Source organism: Apteryx mantelli, chromosome 16, assembly GCF_036417845.1.
Source record: "Apteryx mantelli isolate bAptMan1 chromosome 16, bAptMan1.hap1, whole genome shotgun sequence".
Classification (NCBI taxonomy): Eukaryota; Metazoa; Chordata; class Aves; order Apterygiformes; family Apterygidae; genus Apteryx; species Apteryx mantelli.
The window spans coordinates 8,926,670-8,948,215 of NC_089993.1; the positions used below are offsets into that span (position 1 = coordinate 8,926,670).

The window sequence follows — 21,546 nt, forward strand, 5'->3', positions numbered from 1 at the left end:
TTTGGTGGAAAGCTTTGTGAATATCAAATAATTTTTCTTCTGTTGGTTTCTTGGAACTGGAATAGGATTATTGTTTCATTTTTTTAGTCTCTCAACTTTGGTTGAAGGCCACTATATTCAGTCTGAATATATGAGGTGTGATTTTCTCCCTCCCCCCCATGATTCTTCCTTCTGTGATTCTTCCCCACTTTGCATGTACTGTAATGGCTATGTGTAATCTAAATATAAAATGTTGCAAGACTTGTCCCGCTGTGTTAATATTAAATCTTTGTATACTTTAAATATCTGCATGATGCACAAGGCTTGAGAATCGGATCTTATTATGAAAGTCAGCTATTGCCTGTTTGCATTCAGCTTTGCCAAACCTTCAGCTATTTTTTTTCTACCATGCGATTCCTCAACAGCCTCCTAATCTGTTGTGCCATAATTGATTGAAAGCTTGTTTAAGTTATTAAATTGTTTTATGACACAAAGCACTGATATCCTCCCAAGGAGCCTGGACTGTTTTACAAACTAGCAAAACTGTGTTAAAAGTGCAGTCCATTATAATTCATACAATTTGAGAATATGCAACCTCTTCTAAGGTGTGATTGTGGTTGGATTTTTATTTTTTAACTTACTGGCTTTCTTATGTGCATGTCGAATAGATTCTTTATATGAGCATCTCATTCATGCGAAAAATCATTTATTTCGGGAATCAAGAGCTGAATTTAAGTTATTTTCTGCTTATAATAATTTCTATAGAGCTTTATACTGAAAATGTAAATTCATCAGCTGCTTCAGTGAACTGAGCAAAAGGGCAATGGGTGTGATAGCATGCCCACAAGTAAGAATGTCATTCTAGCTTCAGGGTGCCTCTAAAAGGCAAGCAGAATGGTGGGGAGGATCTTGAGGAAGAAGACTTGTGAGAGAAAATCTCACAGAACAAAAATTTAAGTTCTGCAAGAAAACTTAGTATTTATGAACTTGTAAGGAAAAAAAAAGTGAGTCTGAACTGTTGGCAGCCCTTTCCTTTAGGGATAGGAGAGTTACTAAACTAATTGAGAGAATTTGTGACATTATTCAAAGAAAAAATAGTTTTCCCTATTGAATGTCTGTCTCTGTGTATTGCAGCAACAGTTCTGGAGTGAGTGTGATGAGACTGTCATATGACAAATAGCTTAGAGGTGGGAGACTGGTAGCTGCGGTAGCTCAGGACCTGTAAAAGGAAAATAAAGTGACATTTTGGATTGCTGTATGTTTAAAAATGTCAGTTTATGTGGGTTGCTGGCTTGCAGTTGCAAAATATTTGCCCTGCACATTTGCAGTTCACTCTGAAGGATATTAACCTGATTTGACTTCTACTGTGACTGGGAAATAAATCATTGCAATTTCTTTATGTTTGTATGATCAGATACTCATTTGTCAATAAGCTTTGGGAAAGTTTTCAGGAAGGGCAAGTGAGCTGGCTATCTCTTTCAGTGTCGGATGAGCTGCAGTAAGTTGACTGACTAACTCCAAACCCTCATACTGCTGTTCAGTTACACAGATGTATTAAGTGCCTCTGCCCAATCGATTGGGGAGAACAGAAAATACATTAGAATGCTGTTGGGCAGCATCCTATTTGGAAGCAGAGTGGGAACATTGTGTTGGACTGTTATGCCTGTGCGGGCTGTGTTCTGTAAGCTAGCTTCTGCTCCCTTCAGTGCGTCCGGAAGGTGGCTGTGATTTCTCTGGCAAATATAAAGACTGGGGGGGGGGGGGGGGGGGGGGGGGGGGCTGTTATTTAACATGCTTCTCTATAGCATTACTGTAATAATGGGGTATACTGCTGTGCCTGACTAACTCTGGAACCAGGGCAGTACCTCTGTCTTGCTTGTGTTTCCTCAGAATTGCTTTATATGAGGGGAAATTTTTATAAACATAATTTTTTTCCAGCCTGACAGGCATTTGTTGTTTGAACAAGTGCTTGTGGATAAGAATAAACAAGGCGTTTTTCTTGGACAAGTTAAAGCAAATACTACTCAATCAAAATATTGCAAAGCTTCAGAATTTCATTCTTGTCTTAGCTGCTACTTTACTTGGTGCTTTTCCTGTCAAGCTTCAGATGTGAGTGTGGGAAGGGATGCCCATTAAATGTCAACTCCCTTTCTTAGAGAAATATGGGTAAAAGCAATAATTCTTTGATTATTACTCAAATCACTTGGAAACCAACCCATACGGACATTCACAATGTATGTGTACTTTGGTCAAATGTTTAGGCAAAACTTCCTGATTTTACCAGTGCCTTCAGATTTCTCTTCCACCTTTGGCAAGTCTAAACCATGATTGTAAAAAGAAGCAGAAGCACAGGACCACTTTCTTACCCAGCAAGCAACTGGCTCTCTCAGACTGACAGGACAGTGTCCTGTTCTTAATACTAGAATTATCTGTCTTCCCTCATGGTTCTCTTCCAATATCTACAAGTAATAATAGTGACCTATTAAAACAACTAATATAAAAAGACCAACCATGACCCTCAAATAGTCCCTTTTTATCTCTGTTATCTTCTCTGTATCTCTGCCATATTTTCCTCAGTCTTGAACACACATGTTGCTCCTTCACCCATTAAATACTCTAGGAACCTAAGCTGAGCCCCTCTTGTTCTTCTTTAGTCTCTTAATGGCTTCTTAGACGTCTTTCTCTGGGAATGAAGGGATGCTTCTCTGAGACTATCATTTGCAGAGAATTTCAGGGCTTTCACAGACTCTTAAGCAGACAGTGCAACTATTATCACCAAAGGCGGCACCACAGCTTTGCCATGCTTTAGCCCTCTCTGACTTTAACCTCTGTGGGTTTTTGTTTGTTTCTTCTCCCAAAAAACTAATCTTAGAATCAATATACTTCCTCTAGAAAATGCCTTGCTCTTCAGGGACTTTTGAGAATCAGACTGTGCTATAAAATCCTGATGGCAGAGGTGGATTCTTTTTTCTTACCATGGCCAAATTTGTTAGTTGCAGCTGCGCAGCTTCAGAGAGTTCTCAGCAGTCCTTTAAGGCCATTATAAGGGAGCACAGGAGGTGGCCTACACTCCAGGAATGTATTTCTTGAGAGTTCTTCTTTTGAGACCATAAAATAGCAGGTCCTTCAGCCCACTGTATTTGCTTCCAGTTTAATTAAAGTCACTCTTTGATGTCCTGCTCCCAGGAAAAAAAGTTGGATATGGTCTCTTGTGTCAAAGATGATTTGCTTACATCTAGGGTATTGCTGTAAACGGTGAAGAATGCAGCAGATACAGCTTGTTGCTCCATAGTTTCGGCAATCTCTATGCTGTTTATTTTTGGTTAGTTAGAAAAATACTAGAGGTAGTGAAGTATCTACATTTCGAGAGGCTGAAACTTCTTGGCCCTGACACTGAAGATACCTAGACACCTTATATGCATTTAAGTGCTCAAAATCAACATTTCATTCTTTGGCAGTCACAACAGCTGTCTCTAAATGAACAAATATTCAGGCTATAATCATTAGTTTTCCAGGTCAACAATTTATATTAGTGCATTGCTGTTTGGAAGCTTTCCCACTCCTCCCACCCTGATCTAGAGCTTAGGTGCTTGACAGGTAATGACATCCAGTTTTTTGTTCTTGACTGTCTTTCACCAACCTGCTTTTCTTGTCCCTTATAAGAGACTGCTTTCAGCCTTAGGGTCCACACAATCAGTCCTTCTGTGTCTTGGAGAGGAAAGGTTTTAGTCTCTGCTGATTTCTAGTGCCTCTATTTGACTTGCATGAGCTAAATGTTCCTCACAAATTCAGGAATTTCTGTAGAGGAGTTCCTCTCTACACAGAGTTCAGTAACAGGGTCGTCATGGAAGGTGCCTCAGGATTAGATTGGAGCCCATGTTTATATCTGCATTCAGTAGAATGCAAGCAACCTGTCTGTACAGCCTTTCTCAAGGTAAGGACCAGTGACCCTTTTCTTTTATAAAGTGGCATTAAATCCTGTGGTAGCTGACAATGTCCCAATGATGATCTATTTAAGAAAATGTGGAGGTGCAAAGTAGTTTCCCGTGTTTCAGAAAGCAGCAGATCTCTGGGAGAGATTATTCCTGTTTGTCTAGGATCTGATTGATCTGTTTGCAGTCCATCTGACAGAGATGGTAAATGCATTACTGAGCACTTGAGTCAGTTCAAACACATAGGTAACGAATTAGAAACATAGGATGATTTCTTGTGATTGAACATGAAACAAGACTGTTCTCTCTACAACCCAGAAAAATAAGTTGTAGTTCAGCATACTCCCATTTCAGATGTGTTTCTGATTCCCTGGCTGGACAACTTGAACTTCACCTTTCACCCCATCCTTCTCGTTCTGGCAGTGTAAAGAGTAGTACAACAGGGCACATTAAAATAATATGAATTACACTAGCCTAACTAAGAATTTTGGTGTCAGGCCTAGCTTCTAAAGGAGCAGACTTCTCAAACTCTGTAACTAAACTCGGACCTCTAGTGAGGCACTTGATTGGGGGATCCCGCCATTTGGACGTTCATTGTGCATTTTGCATTACATTCTTGAATGGGTTTAAAGAAAATGTGCATGTTTCTCACCAGCCAGAAGTATCCATGTGAATAGGAGAAAAGGATCCCAAGAGATATGTGAATGCAGCTAAAAAGATTCTTTGCAAAGTGTGCCCTAGATATAGTTAATCCCCAAGGGAGTCCTTCAGATATGAACCTAGAGCATGTACTATATCTCAAGAATGCAGGACTCTCTTAGATTCTTGGCAACCAAATGAAAGATGCAGAATACTAATTCTTTTGTGGTGATTTCAGTTGGGCCAATTTTTGGGGCATCTGCTCAGTCCCGCTTCCTCTCCCCGCTATGTTTTCTTAGTCTACTTAATGGCTTTTTGCTGGTTAATGGTCATGTCTCTGTGAGAGCTTAATCTGCATATGGATATTCCTTAAAATATATTACTCGTAAGTAGTTTTCTTTTTTTTCCGGAAGGAAAATTGTAACTCTTTAGTAAACTCTTAGTTTGTTGTGAACACTAATATTCCACTAATTGCCTTAAATGCTTCTTTTTTTTTTTTGTCAGTCTTGGTATGACAGAGAAAATTTGTAAAACATGTCGTTAATCTTTAAGGTAGCCTGTGTTGGTGGGATTTTTTATTTTTTTTTCCCTCCCCAAATACCTGATTTATTTCTTCATTACGTATATGTATCACAAATAGTATTGGTATATGGAGTTAACTTCAACTTCAGGGTTGGAAAAAATTAACTGGGATACACTGCCCTTCTGTTTTAAAGGAATATTTATTACCATTTCTTAGAACAAGGACACTGACATCCTCAGCAGTCCATGACTTTTTTACTTTAAGAAGTCTTACAGTAACCAGTCTTTTCTGGGAACCAACCCATTCTGAAAAATAACCTTACTATTTTACAGGAATAGATTGAGAAAAGACAATTTTAGTTTCCTAATACAGCAAGTCAGTGAGAATCTGTGATTTGGGATTTTGGGATGTTCCCTGAGTAAGAGGCTTCTATTTCCAGAGTAAAATTCTTATGTTTCTAAATTATACATGAACTGATCACTTACTACCAAAGCAGAATTTAAAATTAGACTTCTATCTTTTCCTCCTTTAGCCTTTACGTTCTTCAGATGTATGACTTTGATTTGATTCAGATGCAGACAGTTAATCTGAGAATTCCAGATGCAGCAAAATGATTTGCTTGTCACCAGCCATTTTGTTGGGATTTGAGTGTCTTTGCCTAGTAGGCTCCTTTTAAATCTGACATTTGCCAGTGATATACAAGTTTGTTTAGTCTTTTTGCTGTTCCTCATTTTTCTTGTGATAGAGACAAACACAGAACTAACTTGCACAGTTTTGTAGTGCTAATTATACTCTTCCAAGAAAGTTATTGCACTCTGTAAAGTATTTACCCTGAAGCATTCTCCTGTTTGCTTATTTATTTCCCTTCCTTCACCCCCCCCCCCAAAAGGAATAGACCCAATCAAGCTGGACAGAATTCAACTTCCAGCTCAACATGCCGAAGAGAGAAATTCATATAATCATGTACTTGCAGAGGGGCTCATCAGGATAATGAATTATGCTGCACAACCAGGTATCACACTTTAGTATTTGTCATCTTAAAATAAATCAATAAAATGTTAGCTAGCCTCTTGTCTTTGAGGGAAAGTGTCTGTTTAGCATGTTCTTTGTTGAACAATAAATAGATATGGGCTATGAAAGACAAGTGTCAGTTTTATCCTCAATTGTTGAGGAATCAGGAACTCTGCATTTTTTCTGAATAAATGCTTTTATGGTCAGGTCTATACAGAGGTCTGTTGTCTTAATTCCTACTTTCTGCTCTGTTGAATAAGCAAAATATCTAGCAAGAAATGACGAAAGATATGTAGTGATTTTGATTGAATGTAGAACATCATCCTGAAAACATGGTTTGGGTGCCTTTGCTTGCAACACTAGTTTCAGTGAAGTAATAGTCTGAAAAAAACATATGCAGGAAATTGCTGGTACCCTTTGGTTATAGCTATCCTTTGTTTCCGAAGGTGATAGCAAATTTTTCTATGATGTCTTTTTAATCACAGACTGTATATTCAGCTCTGAAATGTTTTGCAGCAAACATTTTTCCTTGACTTCAGGTTTTTGTGAAATGATGTTTTCAGGGCTCAATGAAATAGTCCATGGAGGCATGATTTTTTTTTGTTCAAACTGTAGCTCTTTTGCTGTGTTGAGACTCTAAATCTTTTTTAATGATGTTGATCCTTCTTCTTGAATGGTTCTGTTTTAAAGTATCTTCCCAATTACTCTAAGTTTTTTCTTTATGGCCATCAGCATTGTGTATCTGCATCAGTACCCTTCTTTGTCAGGTAGGGCGCTCTTGACGCGGGAGGAAGGTTTGTAACAATTGCAGAGAAGAGTGGAAACCTGTAAAAACCAATAACGAGAAGAGTAATATTTACACTGCTCCTGTTTTGTATATTGAAATTCTCTTTTCATAGATGGAAAAATCCGTTTGGCAACATTAGAACTTGGCTGTCTGTTGCTTAAGCAACTTGTATTTTCTAAAAATGGCAGCATCATAAAAGACGTTCACCTTGCTTGCCTTGAGGTAAGTATTTCTTTCAAATTACCAATTCCAGCATTACTTGTCTTAGTCTTGTTGTATAGTTGAATGAATTTGTTTCATATTTGATTACAAAAAGCATAACATGACATTTGAGCCTTTAGAACACCTTTCAATAGGTGGTTCTGGGCAGTGAAATTAAAGAATTGATGGCCAATATTCCATTTTCTGTTACTTCGCTATTTAAACTCTTAACTTCTCAGGTGTAATTATGTTTTATTTTCTCTGTAAAATTTCTGTTAGCCATCTAAACAGTCAATCTCATAAGCTGTATTTCTGTAAGTGCAAGAACTGTGTTCTACTGAGGTCTGGGCTGAAGGCTATGAGTATGGGAACATAGTTTGCTCTGAAAGTGTTGGTTTGGCCTGGTGTTTTGTCATTTTGGGGGGGGGGGTTGTTTTTTGTTTTGTTTTTTAAAGGGACTTTGAGTAAATGGAGTACTTATAACCTGAAACACAAGTTATATTCTCTTTCCTAGGGTGCAAGGGAAGAAAGTGTTCATCTCCTGCGACGTTTTTACAAGGTATGTACACTGGAAGAAAAAGTCATTTAGGTAATGTGGAATTAGAGGCAAGTCTGTAACCCAGTCTCTGCTTAGTGCCCCTGGTGGCTTTTGGGGGGAGCAGGGGAGGGGAGGAATTCATATTTGTGATAGGGAAGAAAATGTTCGGTTGGAGGATTATTCACATTTCCTGCCTCTCCCTTAACCCGCTGATGGACTTTGCCAAAGGACTGTTAGAAATCTTGTAGGCTTTGTGTTAGAGGTCAAATGAGCAGTCGTGCGCCTTTGTTGTGACTCCTGTGTGTTTCATGGAACAGAACCAAACAAACCTCAGAAGAACGTTTCTGGGATTTTATCATTAAGACTATTATGGAAGGTGTTCCTTTCTTGATATTACTTTTTGGTTGTATCTTATCTCAAATATTTTACTTAATCTTTTTTTTTCTTCTACACTTACATGAGACCTCTGCAGCTTTTTGCTTCTTTCATATTGTAAACAATTTGAGACAAGTAAAATGTTTAGCCCTAGACATTAACTCCTGTATAGGAAGCAATAAATCCATGGCCGTTTTCAAATGTCTAATATGTTACCATACTTTTGTTGGAATTCTCCTGAAGAATATTTGCCGAAAGATGTGATACAGGGTTTATTTTTAATTTGTAACTTACAAGAAATAAGTAATTAAAAGCCAAGAAAACAGATGGTTCCATAACCATAAGGATTCATATGTCTATATTCCTTTTTTTGAAAGGGAGAAGAAATTTTTCTGGATATGTTTGAAGATGAATACCGGAGTATGACAGTAAGTGACAAATAAGTAAATAAGCCCACCCTCAAACCCAGATACAACACAGGAATAAGAATATGTAAGAAGACACAGTGGTGTCTTTATTTCTAGAACAGAATAAGAAAATGGTTTTTTTTGTTTCTGGGGAGTTATGTTTACACTTAGATATATGATCGATCTGAAATTTCACAGCTCTTTATTTAATAAAAAGCCATTACTAGATGTGCTGCTAGCAGTGCCATATCATGTATGACGCACTGATGTGGAAGTTTAAAATATTACAAAGCTTAATCTCATACAATTAATATTTAACCTGTAAATACTTTTTAAAAATTAATTATTTCAATTATTAGGTTAGTATTCAGGTAAAAATACTGTGTATTGTCAGTTACAGGCATTTTTTTCACAGTAGTAGAGGGATTTAATTAGCAGCCACTAATTAGCTTTCTGTGGGGAAAAAAAAAATCTGCAGTTGGTATATTGCCGTAACTCTTTTAATACTTAAAAACTCCTTACATGTATTTTATCAGCCTAAATAAGAGATACTTAATGAAATATTCTCCAAACATTTAATCTTTTTAGTGGTTGGATATTACTCTCTCTAGCTTGAAAAGTGACATGAAAAATTAACAATCTTCATGTTATGAGTTCAGTATATATGTAGGTTTTTCTGTCCTGCAGGTATCTGTATTACTGAGATTGCATGTTTTTTCTCACCAGTAGAGAGCTGAGCCCTAGAAGTTGAACTTTATATTTTCCTTTAAGCATATTTATTTGCGTAGCCAGCAAATGACTCGCTAACCTAAGTGCTGAGTAACAGTAATGTCTTTATCAGATGAGGTGTGTAAATAACATGGTAGAGAGCTTTTCTGAAGGCAGGTATATATTTGCTCTATATGAAGGACAGAGAGGAAAAAGCTATGTCCTAACAATCATAGATAAAACTGAGTTCAGAGGAGCAAATAAATTGTGTACAGTAGTGCTTTGTCTCTTTTTTGCTTTCAGTGATTAGCTTCACTTTTTTTTAAAATTCTTCATTTTTATGAAGTAAAATGACGTTTAAACCAGTGTACATTCATGTGAATTGTGCCTGCAAGAAGTTACACTTACTCATTTACTTGCTTGTCAGAACATCTAGTTTTGTGTTCTTATTTGTCTCCTGTCATCTGTTTAGATTTGTTTTGGATTTTCTACATGTTAACTGTATTTGTTAATCCAGTGTTTTAGACAATGAAGATGGATTGCCCTAAGACCAGATCCTTTAAATTGACTAATAGACTATTTTTGAGTTGGTATGTGTGAAAGGCAGCAGCTTAAGACTGTACTGTGAAAATTCTGGTACCTGTTTCAGAGTTTGCTTATTTTATAGTATCTGGATATTGCAAAGTCGACAGGAACACTTCCAGGTTCTGTCAGCTATCTGAGAATGCCCACGTGTCTACACTGGCCTTCTACGCAGAATGTTGTACAACCAAGGGAAGGGATTTTAAATATGTTTCAGATGTTTCAGCTCTTTTTTTTTTGGCAAAAAAAGTGTATGTTCAGTGGGTGTATATATAATAACTTTGGGCAATTTCATCCAAGTTACATAGAAGGATAGATATTTCAGACATAATTGATTCATGAAAATAAGGAACCATGTGAGGAAGAGACTGTTAGTGGTAAGATTGAAGGAAAATATGTAGTGTACAAATTTTTTGCATTATTAGGGACTAGAGGATTCTTTGGGGGAGAGGAAGGGGGAAGAAACAAGAAATTCTTATAGTTGCTTCAAGCACAAGAAAAAAATTGAGTCAAAACTTGTAATCAACCGTGACAGAGGGTTTGGTTTTTAGTGCTCATGAAGCAGCTTTTCTACTCTATAATCTTTCCGTTTTTGCTGTGGTTTGTCAGTATGGGAACTGCAATAGTGTGTTAGGGACCAATGAACAAATATAAAATAGAGGTTGCATGTAAAGAGCTTAAAATAACATGTATGGTGTCAGAAATTCTCAGAATGCTCTAACAACTCCTTCCTCTCAAAATACACAACCATGTTGTACATTTGAAAGTAAAGGTGAAAGCTTCAGTTGTGCTGTATAGTAATCAATGTAAAAATATTTTCATAGATGAAACCCATGAATGTAGAGTACTTGATGATGGATGCCTCCATTCTGTTGCCTCCAACGGGGACACCACTGACTGGTATCGATTTTGTGAAAAGATTGCCCTGTGGAGATGTGGAAAGGACACGAAGAGTGAGTAAGGCTATTCTTTCTTTCACAGTGGAATAATACTGCTGATGATGAGCAGTTCTAGAAATACAAACATTTTCCCTTAAAAGCCACTTGATTGAAAGCTTCATCCATAAAATCTTAAAAAATAGATGCAGACAGACCTGTTTAGACCATCTAATTTTTACCTGTCCCAGCAGAGAAATGTGTTCTCTCTAATTTCTTGTATCTGGTCACTTTAATACGTGCTGAGGTTTTCATTGACAGTGGAGACATCTACATAAAAGGGCATTTTGATATGAGATTCATTAATATATTGACAATTTTCTTTCATGATCTTATTTCAGTCTATCTGTCATTATATTCCCACAGTAAAGTAAAAATCTCCAACTGGAGGCTGGTTGGCTTGCTCCATATTGGTTGTATTTGTAGACACAGCAAAAATAAAATTCTGCGCTAGAGTGTGTTCATCTTGGCAGAGTAGTTCATGGTAGAGATTTGGGGAGTGAGGAGAAAGCAAAATATATATTTGAATAACTATAACAATTTGTAGAGGTGATACTGATATTATAAATAATAACCACATCATTATCAACAGTCTTGGGATAATCACTTCTTAGTCTTTATCTGGCAGTGTCCTCTAAGCCCTTTAGTGCAGGTAGGTTTTAAAGATATGTTGCTGCACAACATCACTAATTCAGTTACATGATACCTGGTTTAGAGCTGTTTCTATCCAGTCGGAGTGTAGGCAAGGCAAATTCCTGTCTGACTGAAAAGGTAGCGCAGACATAACCTTTTATGTTGTTAAAAAGGAGGAATTATTGTGTGGTAAAAAAAGAGGGAAGAGTGGTGAATTTTGAAGGGGAGTGGGGAAGGACAGCATGATGATCTTCATAGTATTGAAAGATACAGTTTTGAATGCAAGGATTTAGGGAGTAAATATGTGGCTTGGATTGTTGAAGCTGGTGGGTGGAAAGGCTGCACTGCTGAAGAAGAAGACAAAGAAGCAGGACAGAGTAACTTGTAATGAAGTGATCTGCATATCTGTAGCATTGCAGTTGAGGGAAAATATTTTAAAAGCTAATACAGGAAAGCTTTGGTGCTATTCACAGAAAAGTACTTTATATGGCTTCAGTAAAACGGAAGGTGCTTTGATGCTAACCAGAGCATAGTGAATTGATTGAAGCATGCAGATATTTCTTTCTTTCTGAAAACTATAATCTAGAAAGTTCTTGTTTAGTAGTAAGAATAATTCAAGATGTGAATATTTCTTATGAATATTAAATTTCATCATAGTGGATAATTGCATTTGCCTATTTGAAAAGCCATGTTCTTTGGGTAGCTTTGAATTTATGCACGTATCTAAGTAAGCATATTCAGTCCTACTGAAGAAAAACGATATTTCCAGGAATCTTCTGAATGCTTTTGCTTTCAATATTAATTATAAGCCACACAACTTTTTTTATCACAGCAACTTAAGTTTGATAAAATACTGTGAATCAACTTGAACAGTATAATTCTTAGCAAAAAGAAAAAAGCTTCCTAGAATTCTCTGAGGCATTTAACAGAACACTACTTAGAAGCGTTTGTTAATGGAAGCTGCTTCGTGGCTTTTCTTGTGCTAAATAAGACATAACTGAAATAACTCCCATCTGTGGAAACTCAAAAGTAAATATAAATACTCCTGTAAACAGGAATTGTGTCCCCTGGGGGAGGGGGGAGGGTCTCTTTCATCAGCACGAACTCCCTGAATGCTATCTTTCATTAGAAACTGTTGTCAATGCTCCTTCCCCGATCACTTTGCCTTAGAATTTTTAGAATTGATTAGGATTCTTATTCCATGGCTACTTTCTTCCAGTTAGACTTTCCTTTACCTCTCCTAAGCTGATGAATTGCCATGACACTATGCCTAACTTCAGGTGCCTCCATGGTGACATGGCTGCTGCTTCATCTCCAGGAGGTGTTTTTTGCCAACAGTTCCAGATGCATAGTGACTCAGTTATGAATATTTCATGATTCCAAAAAAGTTGTCAAATTCTGTTTCACCAGTAAGTGAAGAAGTCCCATACTTTATTTATATCAGTAGTTCTTACCTGTTAAGAGATTGGACCTCTTTTGGCTCTCTTCTTATTTTACTGTAGAAAGTTCCCCTAAGTGACATTTCATTTTCTTGTAAGGACTTTAGGAAGAACTTTCCAAAGTCAGATACCTCTCAAGAGTTTTCAACAGCTCATCTCAAAGTCCAGCCAGCAGTCTCTTTGATTTAAGATATTAAATGTTAAAAAATGTTAATTTATAAGGCTACTTTCTGAAACAGTCTGCTGGTGCCTGATCAAGCCTTCTGTCCAGAATCAGATGCTCTTTTGAATTGTTGATAGTCTAATTGCTGTCTGCAACTTTTACTTCTGGTTTCTATAGTCCTAAAGATGGTGCTGCTGCCACTCACCTAGAATAATGCAAGCTCATTTATGTGCTTCTTTGGGGAAGTATGGGACGCAATGGGTCTTGAACTCTGCATTTTGGAGTACCTAGCAAAGATTTTTCAGAGAAGGTCTTGAGCTATGTCTGAGGATGCCATTTGCCAGGAGTGTAAGAAGATATTAGGTTGTCTCCCTGCACATTGCTATTTCTTTGCACGTTGTGTGTGTATGTAGATTGTGTGTGCATGTAGATTTCTTTAATCAACACAAGGTATATCTCTTCATAAGATATAGTTCTTTAGGGAAGATAGCCATTCATATTTATTCATACTTAACCAAAGTTTGTGAAAGTATATTCTTAGAAAACAGAGGTCAGTTGAAACAGCTCTGCTGTTACATTGTGGTCTAAAAGTGTTATAGAAAGTCACAAATCACATGCTTTTGGGTTTATATTGGTATAACTAGCAGACTGAGGGCTCTGTGTTGTAGGAAGCATGATGGAGTCCCTCTTCATCTGCATTGGGTTTGTTTTTCGCAAAGGCTAAAATTCTCATTCTCTTTCCTGTTTCTGTAGATTATTCTGCAGTGAATATCATTATATGTTTTGAGATGAATGGCACTGGTTTCATAGGGAATGCACACAAAGAAAATTAACACCCCTTTGCAAGACAAAAGTTGCAGAAAAAGCCCTCTCTCATAACTGTTCTTTGTTTCCTTACCTTACAATCTTCTGGAATTTCCGTTATAGGGGTAAAAGGCTGGTGGTAGCAGAATACTTTTTATACAGGCTGGCAACCTTTCAGAGCTCTAGGGTTCATGATTCTTGCCTGTGTTACACTTGCATTAAAATTAATCAATCAGCTAGTTAATATTTCTGATTATTGTGAATCCCTTGCAAAATAGTCTTGTGCTGTGAAGTGGAGAGGGAGGGAAGGAAGAAAGAAGAACTGTGTCAGTGTCTTTCTGCTGCAGTCCATGAGTTCTCCTATGACAGAGGACCAGGTGAAAAGTAGCATAACAATTGGAGTACATGTGATAATGAACCTTGTCAGTAGCACATTCGTTTGTGCATCTAGGTTTGGAAAAACTGCAATGAGCCTCTTGCACAAGTTGCGGGCTCTTATGTGACTGCGCTGAATATAGTGTATGGTATACTGTAACCATGATGGCTGCCTTTCTGTCTCTTGCCTCAGTAGATGTCTGAGGGGCAGCTGACTGCAATGTGGTGACAGATTGCTTAAATAGAATGCTTGCTTTTTCCTGTGCAGAGCAGCATTTTTCCACACTGCACTGGGTAATTTTTAGGGTCCAACAAACTGGGGGTTAGAGTTGAAAAGTACTGTTCTGTACGCTGCTACCTGAGATGGAGATGTAGCTCTGCCTGCTTGATACTGTTTTCACTATGGTTAGTGCCAGTTCAGGACCTGGATAGGATTTTGGGGTTCAGCTGCTCAGAAGAAAACTGAAAGGACTTGAATGGATATTCAGCTCTGCCTTGATTTCTAGACGATATAGAAAAATTCTAATGTGATAAAACCTTTTGAGTACGTAATGGCTTAAGGTTTAATTCTGTATTGATAATTCTCTATCCTTAAAGAAAATTAAATCTTTAGAAACTGATGCATTTTTCTAGGCCTAGACCAGCTCAATAACTTTGTCACCATTGATTCTTTTAAGTAGAGAATAGGATAAAAAAACAAATTGCTAATTCTTAAATAGTAGGGCTGTGGATACAGCATTTTCCTGTGCAAGTTTCAGGGCAGTGTGAGGAACATGGATGCAAAGCAACTGTTTTCAACAGCTCTTTTTAATACACAGTACATCAAACTTGCCTAGTTACCTGTGGGTTACTAGGAACCTTCCTGAGCCTGTCTATAGCCAACCAATTGTCATGATCAGAGCACCATCTTTTGTGCACTTTCCTTTATTTTTGCTGCACGGAGTTTAGTCAGTGAGTGGCAATGGGATTTATCCTAAGGAGGCAAAGGTTTTATATGTGACTCTTCATGAATGGAATAAAATATTGTGGTCTCCGAGAGGCTTGTGACTTTCCTATAAGGAAATATTTCTAGTGATAAAAGCAAGACAAGTACTGAGACGGTTTGCCTGTATCTTCTGCTAATTTCTTTTTGTTATGTAGTTAGTGTCAGAAGAATCATAACTTCCTCATGTTTGGCAATTCTTTAAAAAAAAAAAAATTTTTGTTCTTCATCTTATGCATTTTGAGTAGACTTTTTAAAACTCTTCATCAGGCTATTTCTGCTAACAGTGCACAATATGCTGATTGGCCATAAAGATTCTTAATTGCTTAGCCTAGTAAGGACATGTCTGACTTTTTTCCAAAGTGCTCAGTGAGGCTTTCTGATCATAATGCTTTGGTCTTCTGAACTTAAATCCTTTAAAAATTGTTCTAGTTTTCACTGCAGCTCTGGTAGATCTGTATTTTTAATCTGTTGATTAGGTGGTATGTGGGTCTTCGTTTTTCACACAAGATGAAGTATGACCTGCTAGTGGGCTTCTTGCGTTTTATGTGTCTGGAGAAATCTTTCATTTATTTTGTTAAAGTATTTTCATATTAAATTATTTTTTATGCATTTGTTCCCCTCCCCTGTCTAGGAGGGAAAGGGGGTTGACAGAAAAGTGAGTAAAACAGGCTGAGTAACGGCTGCTCCCTGAGTTAAAATACTTCTGGGCTTAACTGTTGGGTTAACAAAAATGCAAGGGTGTTGATATTCTTGATTGAATTTGGAGGCTTTTAAACTCAACATAGTGGTCTTTTTCTTAAAACATCCAGTAGTAAAACTGTTTTATAATCTGTTTAATTAAGTAAATTCACAGTGCATTTGAATGTGATTTGCACAAACACAAGATCTCCCGTTATAAACTGCCTCTACTCTGACTCATGAAGTAGTGTTAATGTCACATTTTTGCTAGATACCCTTGACAGTCTTTACTCAGACCTTCTTCGTCTATTCATTCTGGAGTACAATTTCTTCCTCTCCCTCTCGCCCTCCACACTGAATAATCCTATTCCCCTGTTAAGACTTCAGCCGCATTCCAAATTCACCCACTCTCATGTCAAATCACAGAAGAGTCAATTGCACAACTTCCCTCTTCTCATCCCCGTTTTTCCAAAAGTTTCTGAAAGCATCACCAATATGCCTGGCTAAATACTTACATCTCTAGTTTCCCAGTAACCATGGTTGTTCTGCCTTTAGAAATAGGGAGGAAGGAAGGGTTTTCCTGGAAAGTGATTTAGATCGTTTTTTCCCAAAACTTTCCTGCAAGCTGGGAGTTCCCTGGGCACTGCAGCTGTTCCACGAATTTGCTACTTTTACTGTAAGACAGCGGTCAATTTACAGTATAACAAAGAATTCCTATGTAGGAAGCTGTTTAAAAAAATGTATATATTGTAGTATTAGCAAATGAAAAATCATTTTCTATACAGAAAAACAGAATTCTTGTAGTTGAAGACGATTTTAAATGGTGCCTTTCAAAATAGGCTAATGAAATGATGGTTGTTCCTTGTCACTTTATCTGTTTTTTACATACTGTATGTCATTAATTTCTAAATCAAAACAAGAATATCAGTTTCACAGAGCAGCTGTTGAAAGCTCCTTGGGACTGGTGCAGCTTCCGGAGTCCTTTGCCCTGATGTAAACCTCTGGAGAGTACAGATGAAGTTCTCCGAGAATGCTGTCTTGCGTCAAGTTAGGGTTAGATGATCCAGCAGATTAAAGCTCAAAAAACCCCAGTGCTTTCTCTCAAACTTTTGTACATCTTAACTTTTCTGACTGGCTGTGGTCATTTCACTGTTTCAAGTCCAAAGCACAAGGGCCTCTGAAGGTTGGTTGGTTAGTTATATGTAAAGAGTACAGGTCTGGTAGATAGAATCAGACTTAAAATAGTAATGAAAAAAAATTGATTCACAGGTTTTTGCTTACACAACTCTTGTAATCATTTGCTTGTCAGTCACAAGATGTATAATTGTGGCAGTGGAATAAACTCTTTGCCGGTTCCACTTAGTTGAAAATAAATGGCCCATGTTTCAACTTTTTCCTGTATTCTTTTTCATTAACTTTAGAATTTACATTGCTTTCTCATTTTAAAAAGTAGACTTATTGCATGTCAGCAAATCCAAGGGTTGTAAAAGTGAGTACGTATTTGCAAAATTCTGTTAAAACACTTAGCACTGAGTGCAACAATATTTTAATATTCAGTTTTCTTAATTTCTCAAGGCAATCAGAGTTTTCTTTATGCTCCGTTCACTGTCATTGCACCTGCGAGATGAGCCAGAAACTCAGTTACCACTGACAAGGGAGGAAGATCTAATAAAGACAGATGATGTTCTTGACTTGAGTAAGTAGTCCTCCCAGCTTCTCAAATGATATATGACATGGAAAATGCCTTCTCTGAAAAATTGGTTAAAAAAAAAAATAGTTGTAATCATATTTGTGTAATTGACTGCCAAGATGATTGTATTAAGTTTATCTTCTACTGGATTTGGAAACACTTTTTGTAAATGTTTGGAGGAGGGTGGGTGCGACTGTTCAAGTGTCACAAAGTTTAAATATTAATAGGTAAAGGATTCTGAATCCTTCATTTGGTTTCCTGATAGAAATTTTATTCTTCTAAATTCTAGATCATAGGAGGGTTTTTTTGTTTGTTTGTTTTTTAATCCTGATTTCATCTTTCACCTATTCAAAATACATTGGTGTTCTTAAATCACACAGGAACTTTAAGGAACTGGAGTTACTTGACAGCTACACTGTGGTGTTTGTTGGTGTCTTCCCCCCCCCCCCCCATTTCTTTTTCTATACATCAGTTCTGTCATTTTAAAGCTGGCATATGCAAACCTTTACCCCCTTAGTTGAACAGCATACTGAACTATTCTCAAGGGGTATCAGCCAGTAATATCCAGAGTGACCCTGTGATGTTAAATAATACTTATTATTAAGCAAAGGCAAAGTGTCGTCTTTCTGCAGTATCATAGTATATTGTTTAGACTGCATGCTCTGTACTGAAGTAGTAGAAAAGCCAGAAGGAATATTATCGTGAGCTATACTATTTGACTGCAAATTCAAGATGCCTGTGTTCACTGAACAACAAAATATAACAGCTTTAGATGACTGTACATGTTACTTGATGGTACTGGGTTTTTGACTACTAAGTCAGGTTGCCTCCTGATAGAGTAATTCTGGCTTTAATCGTAAAACTGTAGTTTGGTTGTCGCCAGAACTGGCACTGTTTGATAAATAGTAACTTGTAATGTTTTAAGTTAATCTTACTGTAGTGCAAGGCACTTATTTTAAACCTTTCAATAAAAAGTATGTTGAAGAAATGTGCTTTGACATACTGGCGTTAGTTGATTAGTGTTAAGTGCTTGTCTAACTCGTGTTCAGGCAGTTACCTTATTAAGAACTTGTGGGTAGCATTCTTAGCTTTCGGGAGCACGTGATTACTAAAATAGAGTGTACTTATTTGTCAGGGTTTTAATTTTCAGATGTTTCTTACGAGGAAAAAAAAGAAAAGAGATTCAGTTTGATACTTGAGCCTTTAAATATTGTGACTCTATTTTTAAGTGCTTGTTGATCCTACTCAGACTAGAAAAACAGTTGTCTTAGTAGATGTGATGGGATTATGTCCAGTATCTCAGATACAGTTTTTGTGCATCTCAAGTCCATCAAGAATATTAATTACCTGAGTGAAGTGCCAACTTTGAAATCAAATGAGATAAACAAATATTCTGTGATACCAGAGCTACTGTGCAGTAGCTTAATGGATAAAAGCATAGAATAATTTTGGACAAAAACACAAATAGGATCTAGCATTAGTATTCAGCTCATACTAGTGTTAAGATTATTTGTCAAGACCAGGATGTGTTCCTTGCACAAATTCAATGAAGTCTGAAATGAATCTTAAGATTAAAAAAAAAAAGTTGTATTCATCTTGTTATCTTGCATTAAAATAGCTCAGCTATGATCTGAACCAACATTACTCTCTAACAGGTGCTTTCTTCTGCAGAATATCAGTTATGTTTTGGGGAATTTGCCAGTACGAAGCATTTTTGTTTGATAGTACTTTTAGAGAGTCAATATTAGCAATTATAGCTAATTAAGTCAAGGGAGCTAAATAGTCTTTTTTAAAAAGACAAACCTAATAAGTATATTTTCTAAAAAAAAAATAATAATAATAATAATAATAATTGTTAAAATTTGTTTAAATGTCTGCATGCAAAAATGAGACCATGTAGGATATTTCCTCTGGTGTAAGTTCCAAGCAGTAAAATGTTTTGAGGATAAACTCATTTATTTGCAAATGTGGAAAGAATGCTGTGGAAGCAGTTAACTGAACTTGTTAAAGATAAAAATGTACAAGCTACAGGGTACCGAACATGCTTTTCCTAAGTAAGTGTGAGCATTAGGCTACAGTAAACCCTACAGGGTAAATTCAAGAGATGAGAAGGTATCAGTCCAGTGTTTGCATTTTGGTGGCTATGCAGCCAGTGGTGTGGAAGACTGATAGTTTAATCATCTCAATTCCTGTTTTCTTAATGCTTAAGAAAACGTGTAGGGGAGGTACGTCTGAAAATGCATTCTTCAATAGTTGTGGTTTTTCATCTTCACGCTGGCATTGCTTTGGGTTGGTGAATTAGTCAGAATGAGCAGTGCAACTTCACTCCTTTTAGCCTTTCTCCTTAAGGTAGCATAAAAGAAATGCCCACCTTTTCTTTCATAACAGATGGAAATTTACCCATGTGCCTAGTAACACAATGGCAGAGCAACTTGTAGAGGATTTATATAATTTGTGATCATGACAGCAAACAAATGTTTTCAGAAGCAGTTAAAAATTCTATCCTTAAAAAGTAGTTAAAAGGGTATGCATTTGTACTCTCTCTTTTTAAGTTTCAGCTGTTGATTCTGAGCCTTTACTCTTGAACAAACTTTGAAATCCATGTTTTCTATCCAAGAGGTTTTGAAACCTTTTCTTGCTGCTTATTTTTAGAAAGAAAGATTCTGAACTTTCCTGGAGAAAATATGAGCAGCATGTGATGTTGTTAATCACAATACCTGGTTATTAGTTGTCAGATAAGAAATGAAGTCCATGATTGAATTACTCTTGACTCTAAAGGAATAGTAGTACAGAATTAACTCAGTTTCCTGTTTCTAATGAATTACAGATTTATTGTAATGTTGGCTGTCTTTGAGAGTGAAGTGAAATAATGAATCAGCTCCTACTGAAAAAAAAATTGTTCTTCATAAATTAACTGGGAACATGATTTTAAGGCAGTTGCTAATTTTTAAGAACATACCCAACAGAAAGTAAATCAAATTGAAACACTATTTCCAAGTGTTGTTCGCTAGGCCCTGTCTTCCCTGCCAAAGAACATTGTTTGTTCTTGCTGGTCTCTTAGTCTAGAGAACTGATTGTTCTCAGTGTGCAATTTAGTGAACTACACTGCAGGTATTGTGCAATTCATTGCAGGTGTCTTTTTATTTATGACACTTCATTTCTAAGGCAGTTGCTTTTATGCAAAATATGAGGTATCCCTTTCTTGGAACATGTAACTTAGACTGTAGGTTACTCATTCTTCATTCTGCTATATACGATTGCTTGTAATTCTGATTACATGTTTGAAAGTAATGCCAGTTCAATTGCTAAAGTAAAGTGTGGTGGTTTTTGGTTTTTTTGTTTTGTTTTTAATGTAGGCTGTTAGACATAAATGGTTAAAAGAGGGTGTGTGTGTGTAGGATGTAAAGATACTTTTTAGGCTGACAGTTGTATTTATTTGCTTAAATTTGAATCAAATGTTCTGAAATTTAAAAATGTAATGCATATCATAAGTTTTTTTTTTTTTAAGAGGTTGTATAAACTAAAGTTATACTGTTGATTAGAATATCACTCTTTCAAATTTAAACTGACTTGCTATCTGCTAAGAAATTTCATAGTCCTGAACTGAAAATACACATTTGTACTGACCAACATGGAAGACTAAAGCAACAATGGTATTTGAACTGCTTGTCTGCATACTTGTATGTATGTACGTGAAACTATTGTTTATAAATACTGGTATACATTCATAAGCATGTGTCTCTGTACATGCATATGTATACACAAAAACATAGAGGTTCCACTACCCTACCTGCAAAACAGGTGTTCTAGGGATGTTTTTGAGAACTGAAGTGTTGTTCTAAGATAGAAGTGGAAAGAACAAAAAAGTGAAAGAAAAAAAAAAAAGTCGAATTATTAGACTTAAACCCTTTAAAAAGATATCTCAGTAGAGCAAGTAAAATACATTTGCATGCTTTAACATGCAGGAACTCCTCATGTGAGAGTCTGTTCTTTCCTGCTGCAGTTTATTAATCTGTAATCTGATGAGATTTCTCAGTATTCTTAGATTCTAACACAATTTCCTTTTATAATTTAATACTTCTCTGAACAAACAGAAGTGAGTGACTGTTTTTCAGATGCTTCACAAGTTCCCTGCTGTCCTATGGCTAGAAACAAACCATTT

The 21,546-nt window shown here is 36.7% G+C and overlaps 1 protein-coding gene across 4 annotated transcripts in view; it reads left to right on the forward strand.

Moving 5' to 3' along the window:
* Positions 1-21,546, forward strand: part of CLEC16A (C-type lectin domain containing 16A) — a 93,474-nt gene that overhangs the window by 29,683 nt on the left and 42,245 nt on the right. For all 4 annotated transcript variants that reach the window (XR_010885780.1, XM_067305990.1, XM_067305991.1 and 1 more), the window contains exons 13-18: positions 5,963-6,085; positions 6,984-7,093; positions 7,587-7,631; positions 8,363-8,413; positions 10,507-10,635; positions 17,270-17,390. Coding sequence is in view for 3 of the 4 variants with exons in the window: in XM_067305990.1 (XP_067162091.1) it covers positions 5,963-6,085; positions 6,984-7,093; positions 7,587-7,631; positions 8,363-8,413; positions 10,507-10,635; positions 17,270-17,390 (579 nt within the window). In the remaining variant the exon portion in view is untranslated. The remainder of the gene's footprint in view (positions 1-5,962; positions 6,086-6,983; positions 7,094-7,586; positions 7,632-8,362; positions 8,414-10,506; positions 10,636-17,269; positions 17,391-21,546) is intronic.